Source organism: Neopelma chrysocephalum, unplaced genomic scaffold, assembly GCF_003984885.1.
Source record: "Neopelma chrysocephalum unplaced genomic scaffold, ASM398488v2 Primary Assembly neopelma1_24, whole genome shotgun sequence".
In the NCBI taxonomy this organism is placed as follows: Eukaryota; Metazoa; Chordata; class Aves; order Passeriformes; family Pipridae; genus Neopelma; species Neopelma chrysocephalum.
In genome coordinates, this window is record NW_020897693.1 from 23,199,311 (window position 1) to 23,221,054 (window position 21,744).

Genomic DNA, 21,744 nt, shown 5'->3' on the forward strand with positions numbered 1-21,744 from the left:
CAAAGAAACCATCTATGTGAAAACAGAATAAAATAGAAACAAGAATGAGGCCATATGGGAGAAAATAACAATTTGAGCATTCCCTCTGTGCCAAAAGCAGCACTTCAATCAAGGGACACTTTATTGCAGGAAGCTGAGACAATGCAATTAAACACACTTAAACAAAGACAGTAGAAAAGGCACTGCAGAAGTCAAGTAATTTGTACATATTAACAGATTTTGAGAAGAGAAGGAAAAACTTACTCAACCCAAAACCAAATATACATTTAGCTAACTGTCCGGCTTTCTAAAGTAAATGGAAACATTGGGGATAAAGTTTACAGAGTACAATGTGTAAGTGACTGTGAAGCACTGAAACTAAAAAAATATGAGATACGAGTATGAAAAGAAAATTGACTGTGACAGATTTAATTGCTGTCATATTAAAAATATCAAGTAAATTTTTAGTTTTTAAATGGAGCATGTGGCATCTAAAGGGGGAAAAATATTACCTGTGGAACTTGTAGGCTTCTTGACTTTTTTAGCATAGAAAATAAAAGCACTGAAGAGTAAAAGAAAGTTAATTTTGTTTGATTAACTATCAAGCTGTCCTTCTCAATTTCTAGCAGTCGCTTTTGATCTGACTGGTTAGTTCCAGCCAAACCTGGCAGAAATAAAAGTATGTTTTGGTCACAGCTCTTTGCAGGAAAAGGGAAAACGGGACATTCCTACATAGTGCCCCATGGAGGCAGAAGCTTCAGTGACTGTTCAGTCATCAGTATGGCTGCCTGGTCGCCTGTCAATAGACCATAAGTGATCCAAACCCCGTGCTGCCTCTTGCTCTGGCATCATTTATAATGCCTCGGATGAAAGCAGGCTTACTGCTAAGTTACATGGAAAAAAAAAAAACAAACAAAAAAGGAGATCAGGCATTATACTTCACTTTTTGAGAAACAGCTTATGCTTTACTAATGTCCATACACCACAACAACAACAAAAAAAAGCTTTGTTTTTCTTTGCACTTTACAAACAAAACAAAACAAAAAAAACCCCCAAAACCAAAAACATTAAGTCAAACAAAAAATGAAAAACACATACCACTTTCACTGGCTTCATTGACTGGCTAAGATGGTACCATTCAATTAATATGTTTAATATTTTTTTATCTCAAAAGATGGATTAAGGTTTAATTTACTACAACTTATTTAAATTTTACACTGAGGATGGCAATTGCTACTTTCCAATGACCATCTGTATCTTGTTCCTGGACTCGGTACAAGTGCTTTCTCACTAGTAATGACTCTATCCTCACAGTATCCTCTCAATAAACAGCTCTGTTATTCCATTTTACAAACTGAAAATAGAGGTGCAGAGAGATTACTGAACAGTGACCATCAGTTTTGATGCAATTAAGGTCAACTTTTCTCCAAATATTGCAGACCAGACAGAGCTACTTGGGTTTGAAACAGCTCCCCTTGAGTTGGTAAAAACTATGAGTGCTAGTCACTTTTGCAGGTCAAATTCTATAACCTCACATCATAAAATATGATATCTGTATGACATGAAATATACATAATCATAAACAGATTTTATAACACCAACAGAAAGAACAGCACTGAAATCCTCTGAACTCCAGCACAACATGGTAGCACAGGGTTTCCCCAAATTTAACTCTACTTGAACCCATTTTCTTAAGAAATGCAGGAAGGGAAATGCCCACAAAAAAATACTCAGTGATAAGCAGCTATTTATGTGTAGTAATGCATTCCAATGATTAATTAGTCCAGTAAGAACACACCCATTATTTGAAGTCTGAACTTGCTTAATTCACCTTCCAACCACAGAACTGTGGTACACCTGTGTCAGCTGAAGAGATGCTTTTATCAAATACCTCTTTGCCAAGTAGGTGCACATTGACTAATGAAGAAACCCTTACCATTTCCTTAGCTAAGCTAAACAAAGTAAGTACCTTATGTCTTTATTACTAAGACCGATCTCCCCCAGCCATTTTCAAGACTGTTCTCCGGAAGCTGATTTTTCACCATCCTTCCTGGTCTGTCAGCACCAGATGTACTGCTCCAGTGACAGTTATAGCTGATACCTCCTAATTCAATTCCCTTGCTCAACTACTCAAAATTTTTTACCACACCTTTAGCTACAGCCAAAAGGATTGACTTCAAGTTCAAATCCAAATCCTATAATTCATCAACTCCAAACTTGTTGCCCAACTTAGTATTTAGTTGCACTGATTCTGCTATGAAGTTATGTGTCCAATTTATTAATTATCTAAATCACTTTGCGACCTTACTAATGTTCTTAAGTCCCAAATTTATGATTTTCTAGGTAGGTAAAAACATCTGAAATAATTCCGACACAGTTATTTACAATGAGAACCTCCGAGACTCTGTTGCAATGTATGCAACAGCAGACTGATTTGTAGTATGTGCCAACATCTGCAGATGCATAACACTCTGACACTGGATTTTGCAGGTTAGTCATACACAGCCTCACTTAGGGAACCATGTTTGCAAGAGCGCAAATCTCTAGCCAAGGCTCTCCTGGAATTCTCAACTAATAGGACTTAGATTTTATTTTGTAACATAAAATTTAGCAAATCTTTAAAATACTCCAGAACCAACCAACAAGCAATGTTTATTAAAGATGATGATGATGATGATAAATGAAAATAGAGTTGGGTTTTCATTAAATAAATTGATAAATCTAATCAACAGGTGCTTTAAAAATATACAAGCTTTCCATCTGTGTATTTACATGTCATTATACAGCTCTATAAAGATTTTATTTAAAAGGCAAGACCTTTCAGGGACCAGTTCAAAAAGATGAAGGCTGTGACCACAGCACAAGTTCTTGCCCAAAATTCCAGAACTCCTTACCAAAGTGTTCACAGTCAAAAATAGTAACAGACCAGCACATCAGGTACTGCAGATGTCTTAAAGCAAACATATCAGCTCTAACATAATGGAAGCCTTTAGATGTTCAAGGTTTATTTTCTTCTTACATAGGGAAAATTAGGATCACAGTCTCAGGCTACTCCATACCGTCCAATTTTAAGACTTTTGTGCATATCAACACTGTCACTCTGACTAAGCAGGACAGCAGCCTGAACTGTCAGACATTCCAATCCAGCTCAGCTTCACCATTTCTGTGAAGGCGGAGGGAGGGGCAGGGGTTGTCTAAAGGAGAAGAAAATACAGAAATAGAGAAAAAAGTATCTTCTTATAAAATTTCTCCCCTTTTTCAAAGCACTGCTTAACATTTTCTCAAAACATCAGAGTGCACATACTTACACACAACTTCTTCCTGGCTTTTTAAAGCATTGACTAGGAAGCTATCTTTTGTTCCTGAACCTTAAAGGCACTTACACAGGGTTTAATCTTCTCCATCAAAAGTCTTCAGAAATCATATGGCAGAAGGAAATCTATTCCTCTTAAACTACATCAGCCAGTTCCACACCTCCTATTTCTGGTGTCATAGTTTCTGTGACCTCAGGAGTGTCAGAGTGAAAAGGCCCTACCAGTCTTACTCACATTCCTACCTCAGTTTCTCTCTTACACTGGAGTGATGAGTAGGTTACCCATGCCAGGAAATACTTGTCCCTTATTTGAAGTCCTAAATTTAAAAAAACAAACAACAAAACAAACAAAACCCCACACAAAAAAACCAAGAAGCAAAACCGTTACTGTTCTTCCATTTCCCAACTATTTTTCAACTGGTACCTGTCAGAGACTGAAACAGTTAATGATTTATGAGTTCTAGGATTGCCAGGAGACTTTTGCAGGCTTTTGAAGGACTTTTGCATTATACCTATGATGGGCACTGGGTCCATCTCCCCCTCCAGTGCTGCTGAAGGTGTCAAGCCCTGAAAAGGCGAGAAGAGCCGTGTTTACCATGCCCTCCACATGAACTCTGCGCTGGGCTGTCTGAGATATTGGAGGTTCATGGCATGACCCATCAAAGCCCATCCTCCCTCTCTGCCAATCTTGAAAGGCGGGAAAAACCCTTTTACCAGGCCCCACACAGGGACTCTGAGCAGGCCCAGGAGACTTTGGAAGCTCGTGGTATGGCCCGGGACACTATCCATGGATGTAATAACTCATAACTTCTTTGAGTGTGGGGGCTTCCCTCCCTCACCCTCAATGGATTAAGGCCACCACTTCAACAAACAGACATGGAAGCTGCAACTACCAAGTTTCATCGCTGGACCCTGTGGGCGGTGACTATATACATCTTTCCACTCTCATCTTTTCTTTCCCTCACTCTCCCTTACCCTTATCCTGTTTTTCCTTCTCTCCCTTTTGCATTTTCCCTTAAGGTTATCTTTATGCCATATTGCTGTAAGTGATAGGTATAGATGATAACACCCAAAATGCTAACATACCTGTTTACCTTTGAAACAAAACTGTTCTAAAATAAACACTACATATATATGTTTTCAAACACGGATTATTCAGTGTCGTTTCACTCTAATCCATCCCAAGGTATTTATTAATAAGAACCTGGGTAACCCCCCACTTTTCTGGGGCAGGTTGTAACAGTACCTGCTTGAAGATTTCTGCTAGAATAGTTTTCTGGTTGTCATCTTCCTGTCATTTTCATTCTTTTCCAATTTTATGACTTCATAGTTTAAGGTAAAAACTTAAGCAAGGAGGAAGAACTTACTGGTATTGAGAACTCCTCTGCCAAATACTTCAACACTGATGCTCCTCTAGTCAAAAAGTTACTTCTCTCTGCCAGATTGCCTTGAAGTTTTGTGTCAAACTCCTTTCTGACAACTGAAGCAACAGAGTCAATTATTATGAGTTTAACTTTCTTTGAAATAATTTCTTCTTCCAAAGACATAATCCTAAAAAAAGAAAAAAAGAAAGTCACTGATAGCGTTATTTACACAACAGAACCATTTTATAACTCTGAAATTGTTTAAATAAAAGGATTCCTCTAATAAGCTGAAAGTCAGCCCTTCTTTTTCCCTCCTCACACACCACCTCCATTAACATCTACATGTATTGAAGAGATTTGGAAAGGAATCTGAGGCTCACTGGTCCACATAACTCAAGGCAGAATCTCTCCAAAAGAGAGGATTTATAAGAATGTCTAGTTAGCAAGACTATGCTGTACCACCCCTGAATGGCAGATGGCAAGTGGACGTGGAAACTGTGCCTTTTAGCTCACAGTATATGCATCCCATGGTCCACTCCAGATTCCTTGGTGTCTATGTATGCAGAAGGTCAAATGCATTTTCACATAACTCCAAACCTAATTTGTTAATAAGGATGGATGCCATCCAGAGGGACCTGGACAAACTTGAGAAGTGGGCCTGTGAGAACCTAACGAAGTTAAACAACTCCAAGTGCAAGGAGCTGCACCTGGATCAGGGTGGTCCCAGAGACAAGTAAAGACTGGAAGAAAGTGTAATTGAGAGCAGCTCTGCAGAGGACTTGGAGGTCTGCAGACAAAAAGCTGGGCATGAGCCGGCAGTGTGCGCTTGCAGCACAGAAAGCCAACCATATCCTGGGTTGCAGCGAGAGGTGTGGCCAGCAGGTCAAGGAAAGTGATTCTCCCCCTCTAACCTGCTCTCATGAGACCCCACCTACAGTACTGCATTCGGCTCTGGGGTCCTCACAAGAAAGACATGGACCAGAGGAAGGGCTACAGTGATGATCAAAGGGCCAGAGCACATCTCCTACAAAGACATGCTGAGAGAGCTGGGGCTTCTTCAGCCTGGAGAGAAGGCGGCTCCAGGGAGACCTCATTGCAGCCTTCCAGTACTTAAAGGGAGCTTATTTACAAGAGGCAGAGCGACTTTTTACATGAGCAGGTAGTGACAGGACAAGGGGAAATGGTTTCAAACTAAAAGAAGGGAGATTTAGATTAGTTATTAGGAAGAAATTCTTTACTCAGAGGGTAGTGAGGCACTGGCACAGGTTACCCAGAAGAGTTGTGGATGGCCCACGCCTGGAAGTGTTCAAGGCCAGGCTGGACAGGACCCTGAGCAACCTGATCTAGTGGGTGGTGTTCCTCACCATTGTAGGGGGTTGGAAGTAGATGATCTTTAAGGTACCTTTCAACCCAAGACATTCCATGTTTCTACAATATGCTACTAGCTGTTCTTTGATAAAGCTGTATTAGAAGATAAAAGTATCCTTAGAATAATTCTCTCACTAACATCAAACACACAGTATGATGCTAAAATATAACTTAATTAATTTTCATTGCAAAATATGTTCACAAATTAACATAAGGTAACAGCATGACAATATAACACTGCCAACAACAGGATTCAGGCTGATGACTCTTAAACAATTCCTTCCTCCCACAGCTGGAAGGGTTCCTGTCTTCCTGGAAGGCAACTGTACTTTGGAGGAACAAGATCCTCTTTGATGGACAATACAACTCTTATACTATGGTCCCTCCACAATCCAAGAGACAACCTGTCTCATGAACATCTCCTTTAAAGGCTTACGGGGATCAGATGACATAGAAATTGTCTATCAGAAATTTAAAATCATCAACCAGATTAGTCACACGCTATGAAATGAAAAGAGCAATGTCAATCTTTCTGCAGTGCTACTTTGCTGGAGACCATGCTGTTATCCACATGAAAAGGTCTCAAATAAATTAATTACTCTTCATAAAACTTTGATATAAAACCAATATTATTATAGACAAGTCAAAGTGGTGTTGTATTTTTATTTTAAAATCTGGAAAAGAATACCTCTGCAGTACACTGCAACAGGTCAGTTCTCGATAGAGGTGAATGCTACGGGTCATGCAGAACACCTTTTCATCAGAGTCAAAATAAGTAGGGAATCTGTTTCCTGCTATCTCAATCAACCTATTAAAAAAAAAAAAGGCAAAAGCAGAAGGTATATCCCAGCAAAAAGAATACTGTAGGATAATAAGTCATCAAATATTCATGAAGCAAACACAGCAAACCTCTGAACTATAAGCAGATACCAAGTAATACTGGAAAGCTTTTAAAAAGGAAAAGCATACTTTATCAGTCCGACTGAAATACTGGAAGTCAGAACAGTTAGGTTCTCTTCTCAGTGATGCTCAGTCAGTGGTACACAAGGGAAAGACATAACATGTCTGTAAACAAAGAAAGAGAATATCTCCTCTAGAAGGAAACTGCAAAGTTTAGTTACTCAATGCAAAGTTCTTCAAATTTTATACAACAGGTTCCACTCAATGATCAAACATTATCCTATTCTAATTATTGTATCTGAATACTATTTTCATTTAAACAATAGTACTCTCCAACTCAAACCATCTTCCCTTTCACCTTTATCTTGCGGTGAAATCATAAAGTGTCACCACAGAAATTTAACAAGCTGGTAAGAAACAGAAGATCCAGCCAATGTGGAAGCAGGACTGTAAAGAACAGAGCCAGGTTCGACTTCAAGTACTTATGCAAGCAGTACATATATGGAAAGTTTATTTGACAAAGTGAAAATCTCTCCTTAAAAACACAAATAAGGTCATTTGGATGGGTGACTGTTTCTGTTTTACCAGTTACCTATTTGTAAAAATGGCTCAAAAAATGTTACAAAAATCTACTTTTTAGAACATTGCAAAAAAACCAGAAACCAAACAGCATTGTGTCACAAAGTGACTGAGGCTCCAGCTGTCCGGCAACTACAACTGAACCTCTATCCACTCAGATACCACAGGTACAAATGGCATGACTTGATACAACAAAATTACTAGAGCATTTAAGTGTCTGCTTTACTGATAGAACTCAATGTGGGATTCCGTGATTAAATGTTCTCCATTACCTTATTAGCAAATTCAGAAGCCTTCAAAACCTTGAATTACAGTTGCTAAGCATACCACTGTTTATTATCAGAGTAGACTAAAGAAGTATATCAGATAACTGATAACACTGAAAGCAAGTCAGAGGAAGTTGGATTTTTATTATTTGTTGTCAAAATACTTTAATATTCAGAAATTATGACTTGAAAAAAATCTCATGGATGTAAAACTAAACAATTTTCAGTTAAATTGTATTTTATACACAAAATCATTGAGGAAACTAAATGGCATGCATTTTAGAAATGCTGACTGCCTACAAACTCCTACGAAGCCATTGGAAAGAAGTTCCACTCCTCTGAACACAAGGCAATTTTATCTCGGTCCTTAAAGAGATGATCCAAGAATTTAACTTCGAAACTCATAGTTATAATCTGCACACTGAAATTTTTTTCCATAATGAAAGTTTTATTTTTTAATAACAGAAAATGCTTAATTGTTTGTATTTTAAGCAGACATATCCCACTACCTATAGCTTGAGTGGCTTCTAGTGGATTATACTTGTGGGCACAACTTACTGTTATTATCTCAATGCTTTTGATTTAGACCCCTTTCATTAAAATATGTAATGTTAAAGCTATTTTAGGAAAAAAAAATTAAAATCCATTTTATTTGGTTTAAAAACAAAAGCACTAAGCTTGAGTGTTAATATACCTACCCTGAGCAAACAATTTCATTTTAATAGCTTGATTCTCATTCATTAAATACATTACTTATTACACATAAACTTGTCCTGCAGAACTTCCAGAGACAGAATTTTGTCTGCCCACCTGCACAATTAATTATGCAAACCATTTGGGCAACAGTGAGTAGCCATTCAACAGTCTGCAAGAAATGAGATTCCACTGTGCTGTCTAACAAGTGCACATCACAAAGAACATCGTTATACCAAACAACATAAAGCGATACATGAAAATCTTGCCAAGATTGCAGCACTACTCTTAAGAGTTCCATGTGGGTTTAAAGTTCTTTAATATCTAAATCCTGTTTGTCATGATGAGACAAAAATCTCCACAGAACATGTTTTCTGCAATCAGAGCAGATCTATTACCTATCCAGATAATCTGTTCTCAGCTTTGGTTCACAGAAATTTGTACCTACTGTTTTTCACAAGCAATAAGTATGAGTAGCAAAAAAAGCCAACCTAACAAATTCTTTTCAGACTTTCTGAGTATGTCTGGTTTGTTTTCAGTTAATAGCTGGCTACTACAAAACTGATGACAACAATTAGTAATAATGTTATTTTCATCACATTTCCATTCTATGTAATATTGCATTTTCAGCAGTTTCATTTTCATGTTCACCTGATTTCCTTTTCTTTAGCATTCACTTCTAAACAACAAGTCTTAACTCACTCGTTGGGTCCTACACTTTTTTACTATTTACATTTCAGGGATCTGAAATGAAATCTAAGTGCTATATAAGGGGGGAAGCACCATATTTTGCAGAGCCATTGCTTGAAGCTTTTTTTCTTTGACATATTACACTTCAAACTTTTGTGAAATTAACTTGATAAAAAACAGGGTTAGAAACCAAACTTTCTCATCCATAACTTCAAATGAATAAACAATGCAAACAGGTTTGCTTTGATACTCCAGATTCAGGCCATGGCTATAATTACAAAATCATCTGAAATATCTTAATTCTTTCAAAGAATATTTTTCTGCCCATTTTTCTACACAAACAAGCATGTGACTACTATACTTCTTGTCCTTTACCAGACCCTTATGAACTTTTGAACTTGCTCATTCCAAACAACAGGGAAAAAGGAATAGAAATTTCAAAAAATATTAAATCCTCATTGTTTAGAAACATTGGTAGTTAAGTAAAGTAAATTAGAGCTACCTTTAATGAAACACTGCAGGATTATTTCAACAGTTAATCACTCAGTCAACATGGGGAAGAGTGGCAACCAATACATGCATACATCTGTTCTCTCAAGCAAATACAGCACATAGTGTCTCCTGTCCATTCAGAACACACTGTAAGTACACAGCTGAGCAGTTTCGGTCACATGGGCCAAACAGGAGATATCAGAAAAATCAGAGATGTTATAGAGGTAAGGTAGTACAGCATGGCTGCTAAGGATAGAGGAAAAATGCGAGCGAGCTCAGAAGGAAACCAGAAGTGCAGAAGGACACAAGGTCCCACTAAACAGAAGTATGAAAGAAATCTGAAGGAAAACTAGCTATGTCAGTCCTACTGTTCACCAAAAAATCTCCATTTCCTTTGTAGTCAAAATGATGGGCCTTTACACCCTCAAAACCTTCCCCTTAACTCCACAAACTAAATTGCGAAGAAAGATTTCAGGTACAAGACTGATAATAACATCTATAAATTGAAGAGCACGCCATCCACCTTGCCATACCAGAAATTGTAATCTGCAACATCATTCAAATTAGGAAGGTGAGCAAACCATTCTATTAAATTAACTTCAACATCTATAATAACTGCATATACCAGAAGAATGGTTAATAACTACCATAGGTATCGAAAAATACATCATTATTGCTCAGAATAATTGAAGGCTCCAAGATAAAAGGTCCTAAGAAGTGCGTACTTCAGATTTTTGCATCTTACCTTTCAGCACTGAATGCAGACTCTGTGTCAATGTATATAACCGCCCCATCTAGTCCTCCCATGCTTAGAGGCAGTGTAGCCAGAACACTCAGCATAATACAAAATTGAGTTTTGCCACAACCTGGTGGGCTAGTTATCTGGAAGAAAAAAGATTAGTAACATAACATTCATTTTACATAATTGTACTTTTATCTTCAACGCATCAGACCATACTCAAATTTTGCTCCTTCAGCTACCACAAGAGGAGACAGACATGAAAAGATAGAATGCAGCCCACAAAGAGCAACTTCGAGTTACTGCTTTGCAGTCAGACTCATCCACTGAAGAATAAACAGCTTTACGGACCCGGCATTATGCTTGCACTTTATTTTTTTTGACATCATTATTACTTTTCAAATTTGTGGTCCTCTACTCTCTCCCTCACTCACAAGATCTTCCCTAGAAACACTTCATTCTCTTCCATCTCTGTGCTACCTTCTAAAATAGAGAAGAATTAGAAGATTCACAGTTGACATTCACGTGTCACCAATGGCCTTTAGAGCTGAAAACAAAGTCCAGAGCTAATGAGCTCACAGATGTAAATGACTGCTTAGGAATCATCATTACTTTGGTTAAACCAGGTCTCCCTTGGAAATCACAAGGATAATTGCTTATATCTGGTAAAGACTGAATGTTCAGTGTGAACCACACATATACATAAAACAGATTTTATCTGCCCCAGAGACTACACTCTGCTCTGTAGTATGTATTCTTTCATTGGTGTTAACTCCCTATTACCATATTTCAACACCAACACCATTCAATGATCCAGACCAGCTTGCCAATTCTAAGCTTTCACCTGTGCTCACTGAAAGCCCCCTGTGGTAAAGGTTCCAGTACAATTTTAATTGAAGAGAAAAACCACAGGGATCCAAAGAACACATTGTTTGATGAGATCACTAGTTTCTGAGAACAATATTTTTCTACTAGAGATGGCAGTCTGCTGTTCTTTATCCACTGTAGATTTTGCAGAGATTGTAAATGAATGCTGGGCTCTGTGTTCAGATAATTGTAAGTTCATTACTACTATGGCGAGTCTTTAAATACAATCCCACATTGCAACTGCTTCTGGGAAGGGAGATGATGAAATCTTAAATACTAAGAGTGAAAAACAGCTGAGTGACTTTAGGCACTAGAAACAGAACGATGGGTTCATTCTGATGCTAGTAAGTAAAAGCAAGCCTCTCCAGGGAAATTAAACTCCAAAATGAAGCATACCTCCTCAAAACACCTAGTATTGCAAAAAAGAAACCTTAAAACAGAGAGACACTCAAAATTAAACTGATTTTTGAGACTACACACACTAGAGTTTGGTTTTAAGCACAGACACCCTTTAACCACTAGGTATTACAATATTGCTATGGTTTTAAGTAGCAGCAGCATGAGTTGAAGCACAGAAAATTTACACGGAAAGACTGCATTAGCTACAGTTAACAGTTGGTTAAAATCCCTTTAATCACCTTTGTCTTTAAGCAAGGCCTGAAAGCCAAGCCATATCAGTCAATCTACTTGAAGCTTTGATGCAACAGAAGCTTTAGATGATTTTTGTTTAGAAGCACACATTGCATTTAGAGAATGAGAGATCAGGAATCATCATATTCATGCAATTATCTGTCCTTCAGCCAGTGCACTTAAATTACAGAATATCATATCAACAATGGCCACTACATTTTATTCTAAACCCAAAGCATATATAAAAAATGCAGAGGCAATACACATTCCTTAGACTGTGATGGCCAAGGAATCTCACCAGCTGTTTCTGGTTAAAAAGAAGACTTGAAATGAATGAGGGGAGGGCATCAATCCAATTGTTAAAATAAAATGTTTAGATGTGAGGATACTCTGTAAAAATGCTTGTAATTTCAGCCTTGCCTGGGAGGTGCACTGGAATCAACGTTTCAGTGGCTGATGCAGGAACTAATTTAGCAGAGTTGCTATAAAAATGTCTGAGGATATGAGCATCATATCAGAGAAAGAGAAGGAACTTTGCAGGACAAGCTAGTATACGGAAGCAAGCCAATTGAGCAGGAGAGCATTTCTATTCCAAAAACAATACTTCATCTTTCATCAGCATTCCTTTAAAGGGCATTAAAACAGACTTTCAAATAATCCACAGTAAACAGTTTTAAAAAACTACAATTTATTGTAGTTACTACAGGTTCAGCAAGTGTTTTTGAACACTAGCATCCTAATTAAAATTCCTCTAATATAATTTAAATTGAATGTCAGCAAAAAGTTTGCTTGGTTTGTTTCACTCTGAATTTGCTCAGGAAAAAAAAATCAACCAAATAGAAATGTGAAGACTACAACAGTTTTTAATTTATCTCTGCCTAATAAAATATACTTTTATTTTTCAATAAGCTATATATTATTTTCTCTGGCACACCTGGAGGGTTTGGATGAAGTCACAAGGAGCTAATTCTTCTTCAGCTACCAGGAGATTAAATTCTTCAATATTCACAAAGTAATTAATTTAATTTTTCCTCAGATGAGTTGGCCTAAAGTTCTGACATTTGACCACAGAATTTCAGCTATGATTTAATTTCCTACTTAAAATCTCATAGTGGTTTGGAAAAAAAAATGGTCTGAGACAGTGTAACACAAATCAAATCAAATCTCTCTGGTACTCAAAACACAAGCAGCTTTGGCTGTAGAAGACACCACCACAAGTCTTAATCTTGTGGCTCATGTACTCAAATTCCAAGTTTCCAGCCACCATTACTGCTGGGTAAACCAACAGGAAGACAATGATTTAGCCACACCAGTCAGGAAGTAAATGCTGCACCAGCATACTTTTGAACAGAACTTTCTACATTTAATACCTGAAAAGCAAATAATTTTTTTAGACCCCTCTAATCTCTTGAGTTATTCATCTAATTCCTGGAGTCTACCTAGTTCTCCATATGATATTTCTGACTAAATAGTTATTACGTATCAGTATTGTCAACCAAGCCCAAGGTACAGGTGAAAGAGCGCAGTGCTGGCAGTTCTTGTACAGACATCTACATCGCTGTCCATCAGCAAGATCCCCCATTGAAGAGAACTGCACCAGGCAGGTCTTCTCATTCTTAACCAAAACATGTTAGAATACAAAATACATTCAAAAGCTTTTTTTGCAGAAGAAAACTTAAAGTGAAACACCTTTCCTGGTGCAGTGCTTTTCGTTTACAATTAGATAGAAGTTCAGCCTATCTTTGAATATATTAATTTCCCCCAACTAATTTTAAATACAATGATACACAGAGAGTATGACCATTGTTAAAACAGAGATTAGCAAGTTTCCCAGATTTCCTCATATCTAAAGAGATAAGTATTTTAAGGAAACACTGAGGTTAAAATATTAAAATTGGGTATTGTGAAAATCAACCAGGCCACAAAGTAGTATGAAATACACAGCGCTGCAAAATTAAGCATTCGTATTAACTTCCTGTAAAGCATTATTTTATACCATCTCAGGAAAATTATATTTGACATCCACAGTTTAAGATCAACTGCTTGGTTAGCTTACTTCAAAATAAAATTAACAAAAAGGAAAAAAGAAAAAAACACCAACACAAAACCTAGAAGTCAAAGGTTAGCTAAGCTCCCCTAAAACTCCCAGCATGTCAACCACTGCTTTTCCCAGATCTCCCTCTGAAGCAATGCCAAGAACGTGGCAATCAGCAAGCCTGAATTCTGTTATGCTCCAGAGACATTCTACCTGGTCTTCATGCAAGAACATGCCAGATACACGGCACTGATTGCTGAATGATAGCTCCAATTTAGGATTAAAAACAAAGACAAATATTCATCACAGCAGCCTGGTAAAATAACTGTGTGGCTCTGTGGACCCAAAATCACATCAACTTGGTTTTTAAGCAGAAAAAAATATTCTATATTCAGTACTCCAAATATTTGGGCACCACTCATGAGCCAGTCAGTCCTATCACAGAAAAGACACACCTCTATTCTATTTTTTTTCTCCCACTTGCACAGCAGTGGCCCTGCATTTCAACTAAAGCACAATTCAGACGTTTAAGCAACATAAGCATGTGAACAGCCATTCTCTGCCTTCAGAAAAAAAAGGTTAGTAGACCACATGGAAATCCTGGAAATCCACATCCTAGCTGAAAGCGAGCATCATTTCATTTCAAACATGGACTATGCTATTTCATCAGTTCACTGGATGAACAATAACAGATAGGAAAAGACATCAAAGTACACCTAGTGTAGTCACTGCTTTGCTGATAAAAATATTTTCAGGAACCAAAAACTCATCTCCTGCTGAAGGCACTATCCTCAACAGCAGTACAGTTACAACGTCAGGACCATGCATACCACACTACTACATACAGGAACAGCTCTTTCTTCTTCAATTAAACAGACTTCCAGTGTTGATCTTAAGTTCTTCTGATCCAAATTTCTTATAGTAAATTGACAACAAAGTTAGGCCTAGATATGAGAGATCAATATAAGTTCTTAATCAGTATGTGTTCTTAAACATTTTTATGACCTGAATGGTGTATATTCCTGTACATCATATACAAAAAGAAAGACTCAGAATCTTTAAAAACTAATATCCCCTCATTACATAAGAGTTTACTAGAGCAGAAACTGTTTAGTCTAAACTAAGTGTTGCTTAAACACTAGTATGTTTTAAGTCACTATCTGTTTTCATAAGTCATTTCTACCTGAGATCAAAATCAATCTAGCTTGATTATAAGGTGTGGAAAAAATTTATTTTCTTCACAGTATGATTTTCATAACTTCTCACTTTTAGTCCTCTACAAAAAAAAGCACTTGTTAAGGACTGTTAAAGTGCTCAAGGGAAAAAATTGTTTCAACTTGTCTATATTCAGAGCATGACTCACACAATATATAGGTCTCCTACAGGGCAAAGCTGACTTCAGAACTTTAAGACAGCAAGTACGGCCACACTGCATAAAAGTGCTAGCTCTGGATTTGTCGCTAACAAGAACCTGCAACAGATAGGTAGGGAAATAACCTAGGAGCAGGGCACACATATAATGATACTCCCTCCAATATATGTTTCTCCAACTCCATTTGCAGGTCAGCAAATTCCTAAGCCAGAGATTGTATCTTTGTATTTTTATAATACTCTCTGACTCCTACGAGCATCTACACAAATCCCACCTTTCCGGATTATAGAAACTATGCACGTTATCACTTTCCGTGAGACCATAGAGAAATCCAGATACTAGAACAATTTAATTGTAAATAAAATTTAAAGAAAAAAAAGTAGCATTATCCAAAGTCTAGAGAGTAACAGTTACAGATAGAGAGATATGTAATCTGTAGTTCTGCAACTTTCCCACTGCAAAATCCAGCCAACAATTCTCCCAAATTTCCTGTGAAAATTTTCACTTTTTTTAAAGGATGAAGTGAAGGAGTGATTTTTGACTTCTAGGTGGAATGTTCAACTGAAGTAACATATATTAAACAAGTTACCTCTGTGAGGGACCCACAAGGTACTCCACCATGCAAGACTCTATCCAAACTATGCAGCGTGGTGGATAAAAAGGCTGAAGAGGGACTGACAGACTTCCTTAGTTTCATTTCATAAGCCTACGGAAGGAGGAAGGAAAAAACAAAAGAGAACAAACAAATCAGAAAATGCCTTTTTTTAATGGAAATAGGAAACTTGTACTTGCTTTCATCAACCTGGTATGACAACAGTTGCCAATGAGCAAAGTACTCCTATCTTCAACTATAGTCTGTTTAGTTCATCACACTTACATCCCATTTATATCTCACAGAGTAAACTTTAAAGTCTTTTTTATTTCCCTCACCACAATATTAAATAATAAGCCTTTAATAACGGAATGACAGAAGTTTTCTCTGCTCCTATTCAAAAAGGTTTGCTTTTAACCCATAAAAATCCAAATTCTAAATAAGTAAACAGTATATGTATGGTTAGTGACCATTATGAAACCCTCACATGAAATCTAAAAACAAAAACTCCCTCATCGACATTCATTACCAATTTGAAACTACGTGAGTTGAAGGAAAGTTTTGCTAAAGAGTCCCAAGTCTTTGAATAAGCCTGTGTAGGTACTCTAACCATTCATCATTTTCCACTTTGCCAAAAGAAAATCCAGCCACTGCCTTGCAGCTAATGTGCTTCCTTCTTGCACTCCCCCCAGTTAGACTACCCATAAGAGTAAGGCACACTACAGCTCATTAGAAAAAATCCTCAAGAAATTATTTTCAGGATCACTTCACTTCTTGGCACAACTTTTATACCTAAAACCAGTTCATACTGAAATTCTTAGTCTTTTTCTGTATTAAACAACTTGTTATTTTTTTAGTTGCAGGATCCAAACTAGAAGCAATTTTTACATGCTGGATAGAAAGATAGGATAATATATTTCCCTCCTGCACTCAGAACAGATGCTGCAAGCCTGAACAATCTCTTGAGGCTATAGTACCTAATAAATGTAACTGCATCAAACTAAAGTGTGTCAGAGATCTAAATTTGAAACCAAAAATATTACTTCATTGTGCAATAAAACCAAGACGCTCTATCTAAAAAGATGAGTGACAAGGTTCAGGTTTTTCCCAGATATTGTATCAAAAACAGTATCAACACAAGTATACTTACTGTCTGCATTTTGGGAGCACAAGCTCGGCTGACTTTACAAAGAAGCTTCTGCACTTCATAATAGCTCTGTCCCGTCACTTTCATTAGCTCCAAGAGGGAAAGACATAAAAAGTCCTGAAAGATAATAAAGCAGTTCAGAGAGCTCAACCTAGGAATCCAGGCTGGGGACTAAACTGATGCAATCTATATACAACTGGTACCCATTCCACAGGTTTACCAACTCTGCCACGTTATACACTATTATGATGTATCTCTCCTACCTTTTCCTCATACAGTATACTAAAAGAAATTGTATTCATATTTTAAAAGACATGGAATAAGATCTGTGTGATGGAACTGCAACAAGATAGCACCTTTTTGCCCACCCGAAACACATTAAAAACACATTTAAGTCTTCCAAATTGCAGTGCTAGGCAGAGATTCTGTATATATGATGCATATTGCTGAAATACATAGGGCCTCTTGGCTCACGGACAGCTTCTTGTCCACCAAGGCCCCCAGGTTCTTCTCTGCAGAGCTGTTTCCACAGCTTCCCTACCTCCACAGGGGTAGTAAGTCCATAAAAGTTTAAATGTTTTAGTTAGGCATCTACCATTTTAAAGCTCCATTTTTACAAGGCAGTAGGCCAGATGGTGTCTGAAATGCCCCCTACTTCACAGAAAGTAAAGCTTCCTGTTTAATTACAAAAAAGTGAACACGATGTGCATTAAAACAACACAAACACACACAAAAAAACCACCACTAAAATAAAAACCAACCACAAAACAAACACACCCTGTAAACAAAATAACGCTTTCACCTGACAGGTAGTGATCTGACAGCGACCCAGCCTCTCACACAGCTTCTGAGACAACTGTGCTCTTCTTAGTTTCTTAGCAGCCATGCTCCTCAACCTGCATAGCAAAGAAAAAAAAAATTTTGAAAGATGATTTGAATGTGACTGTGCAATTTTACTCACTCCTTGCTAAAGAACATGAAAGTGGGCACACGTGTGCATATATATAAATTATACAATGTGACACAGATTTCCCCTGTAAGTCTGCATCACATTAAGTTATATTACCACTCTGAAACCACTTCTGTTAAATTACATCTCCTCATATTTGACCATGTATGAGATCATGCCAATCAGAATGGAAGAGTCAGCAATGTTTATAGGGCAGATGTTTCTGGGATGTAAGAAAGCTGGAAATTACTCAGTCGTGAGCTGAACAAGAACTCCTCATGCTATACTGCACTGGAAAGAAATAAGTTATCTTTGGATGCCTGAACATGAATTGTAGCGTAACCACAGTAAGCATTCAGTCCTAGAACACACACTCGGTTCTGGTGACCCAGGATTCATGACTGGTGTTAAAAGAACAGAAAGCTTGAAGGGCTGGAAACATATTTAGAATGTGTGGCAGTTTGAGCCACGTTAGAAATCTAAAATCCAATTTTCAGGCTTTCCCCACCCCTTCCCACAATTATCCTAACACCGGAGAGAAACTTTCAGATCAGAGGCTTCTGTAGGGGAAAGGGGAAGTATATACATTTATTTACACAAATAAATAATATACAAACTAAAGACAACTATGCCAACAGTTCCGGTGCTGTGATATATGATTTTTTAGCAGAAGTGAACAACATGAATGGTGATTGGCCCTCTAGGGAACACTGCCCTGGCACCCAATCACCCCTGAGCCCCTCAAACTCTCAAGGGGGGCCAATTTCAAACCATGACAGCATGCAAGAGTTAAGATGATCAGTCAAACTCATCTCGTAATGTTCTATGTAGAGCTTACAAACCAAACACACTCAATAAAGAATTCTTTAATTTAGCCAAATATGTAAAAGAAACCAGAGGCCAAAGCTGAGCATATGAAGAAGATAACTACAACATTATTTATTCAAAAAGTGAACAAAAATACCACTGCACCAAGACAGCAAAAATTGTGGTATATTGTGATTGAGACCTAAGCAAATTGCATTTCTGAGATTCCTGCTTAAAGAGTATCTGATTATCTCAGATTAAGACTATTTTATGTAGCAGGTAAGACTATTCTGCAGCTATGGATCCTTCTCCCCCTCAGTTATGTACATTTGTCCTCTTTTTTTTGTCATTCCATTCTACTGAACAAAACCCCACAGGATGGTGTTTGGCTCAGTACAACCCAAAACACACATATACGTATGTTTGAGCACATCGCTGTTTCACACATACTCTTTAGACAACATTCCTAGTATTAATACAATTAATACAGACATTTAGGCAAGACGAAAGGTTTCATAATGCAGTAAGTGCAAAAACTGTAAATATTTGCCATGATGCAAAACTATTACAACTTCGCAGACGCACAGGCCTCCACATCTTCACAAGAAGGAAACTTCATTGCCCCCTCTGCAGAAAATGCTCCCTAAACAGGAGGAAACCCAACCGTCTGACGCACCCCGGCCGCCCAGCCCAGCGGGCTCCGGCGCCCGCCCGCCCCATCGGCCGGGACCCCGGGATGCGCCTGCAGCCGGAGACCCAGCTCAACCCTCTCTCGCGCCGGGCAGCACCGCGAGCACCAGAAAACCCGCTCCCGCCGCAAACCAGCCTCACCCCCGCGACTCGGGGGCGTCCCGGCGGGCCCCGCTAAGCCGTAACAAACCCGCCCGCCCGCCCGCCCTGCCGGGGCGCAGCGCGGGCCCCGCGCACCTGAGAACTTTTTCAAAGCTTCCCCGCGGCGGGCGCGAGGAGGCGGAGCCTCCGGGCCAGACCCATGCTCTCGATTGGTTGAGCTCCCGCCAGTCCCCGCGCAGCGCTGGCGGCAGGCGGCGCGCGGGGCATGCCGGAAGCGGTAGTTTCGGGGGCGGGCGCGAAGGCGGGAGTCTGACCCTGTGATGGCGGCGGCTCTGGCCGGGCAGCGCCCTACTGCACCCGCTCCTCTGGGGGGAAGGAGAGGCGCAAGGGCTGTTCACTGTTCATTCCGCCCGTGAAATTGAGCGCCTCCCCCGAGGCAGGAGCCTTGCACGGCGCTTCCGTGCTGTACCCTAGATATTCCTGCCATCCTTTGCGCAGAAAGCATCAATAAACCCCGGAAGTCTCTCGTATGGAGAATGCCGTGCGTGCGTTCAGTTGCTAGTAAAGAATATTGGATTAGTGGTTCTCGTCTTGAAACTGAGGGCTTACAGACACCTGGTGAGCTACCCGCTGTGGGAGAAATGCCTTTGGCGCTGAGGAAACTATTGCCCTGTAGTGTGAATCGGAATCAATTAGGTAGGAAAAGACCTCTTGAGATCATCGAGTGCAACCTATGACTGAACACCACCATGTCAACTAGACCATGGCACTAAGTGCCACATCGAGTCTTTCCTTAAACACCTCCAGGGATGGTGACTCCACCACCTCCCTGGACAGCCCATTCCAATATCTAATCACCCTTTCAGTGAAGAAATTCTTCCTGAGGTCCAGCCTAAACCTCCCTGGCACACCTTGAGGCTGTCCTCCCCTGTCACTAGTTGCCTGGGAGAAGAGACCACCCCCATCTAGCTACAACCTGCTTTCAGGTGTTTGTAGAGATCGATAAGGTCTCCCCTGACACTCCTTTTTTCCAGGCTGAACAACCCCAGGTCCCTCAACCGCTCCTCATCTAATTGACTCTCTAGACCCTTTACCAGCTTCATTACCCTTCTCTGGACTTGCTCCAGCACCTCAATGTCCTTCCTGAATTGAGGGGCCCAAAACTGGACACAGTACTCAAGGTGTGGCATCGCCAGCGCCAAGTAGAAGGAAAGAATCACTTCCCTAGTCCTGCTGGCCACGCTATTTCTGGGAATGTCTGAGTGTAACAGGTAGAAGCAATCATAAAACATGACTGACGTGAGTGGCTATGGGGTGAGTCCAATTCAATACTAGAAAGTATTGAAGTTAGTACTGTGTGCATATGTTATCTGCATAATCTTTACAAGTCTACAAATTAAACTTAATTGAAGAAAAAAAATGGGCCAATGTTATCTTGGGTATCTACTGAGAAACTGCGCATTGGGAACTGCATGGCCCAGGTTTTGTCTGTTCTGAAAAAGAAATGCCACAGCAAAGCTGCAAAACAGAACATTTCAGTCACTTTTCTAAATGAGTGATCAGGAGAAACAGGAAGAAGCTATCATGAAATGCCCAAAAACTGTCAGCGGAATCACTGTTTTTTTCATACCCTGAAGGGGGCTTACATACCCAAAAGAAATTCAGAGGATATAAGAAGCTAGACAGATATAAGAAACAGCCCATACAAAAGCAACTCAGAGCTTTAGTGAATAGGTAGCTGAACGGGGAGAGATGGCATAGAGGAAGAGCTCCTCCTAGTGTAGTTGACCTTTAAATGTTGACTTGAAAAATGTAAGTCACAATAGAGAAAAGCTGTCTGAGGAAAGAGAAAGGATGTCTGTTGCTGCAGTTTAGTTTCCATGTAAACAGGAGGACATGACCATGGTATAACTCATCATGAACTACTCGTGGACTATTTCCTCCTCAACACAGCAGTAGCAGGAGCCTGACCTTCTCACCTGAGGTGCAAGAAAAAGGAGGATTGCCTTGATGACTTTTTTCCTCCCACAAATGCATTGGGGCTTGCCATTCAGCTCCAGGTCAACAGGCTTCCTTTCCACTTTCTACAAAAACAGAATACCTGAATTAAACCAGAGAACTGTTCTGGGATGTTGAGCAAGGGAAGCAAATCTTAGTAGCCAAGTAGTTA

General features: G+C 39.1%; 1 protein-coding gene across 12 annotated transcripts in view; it reads right to left on the minus strand.

Annotated features, from left to right (window-relative positions):
- Positions 1–19,765, minus strand: part of RAD51B (RAD51 paralog B) — a 439,031-nt gene extending 419,266 nt beyond the window's left edge. For 9 of the 12 annotated variants that reach the window (XR_003538278.1, XR_003538276.1, XM_027708196.1 and 6 more), the window contains exons 1-7: positions 19,352–19,464; positions 17,829–17,922; positions 17,030–17,143; positions 15,877–15,993; positions 10,390–10,526; positions 6,713–6,832; positions 4,660–4,843 (exon numbers count right to left, since the gene is read on the minus strand). Coding sequence is in view for 10 of the 12 variants with exons in the window: in XM_027708196.1 (XP_027563997.1) it covers positions 4,660–4,843; positions 6,713–6,832; positions 10,390–10,526; positions 15,877–15,993; positions 17,030–17,143; positions 17,829–17,922; positions 19,352–19,401 (816 nt within the window). In the remaining 2 variants the exon portion in view is untranslated. Of the gene's footprint in view, positions 1–4,659; positions 4,844–6,712; positions 6,833–10,389; positions 10,527–15,876; positions 15,994–17,029; positions 17,144–17,828; positions 17,923–19,274; positions 19,465–19,709 lie in introns of those variants that run through there. The other 3 variants (XM_027708158.1, XM_027708149.1, XM_027708153.1) reach the window with 3 other exon arrangements.
- Between the last annotated feature and the right edge of the window lie 1,979 nt (positions 19,766–21,744).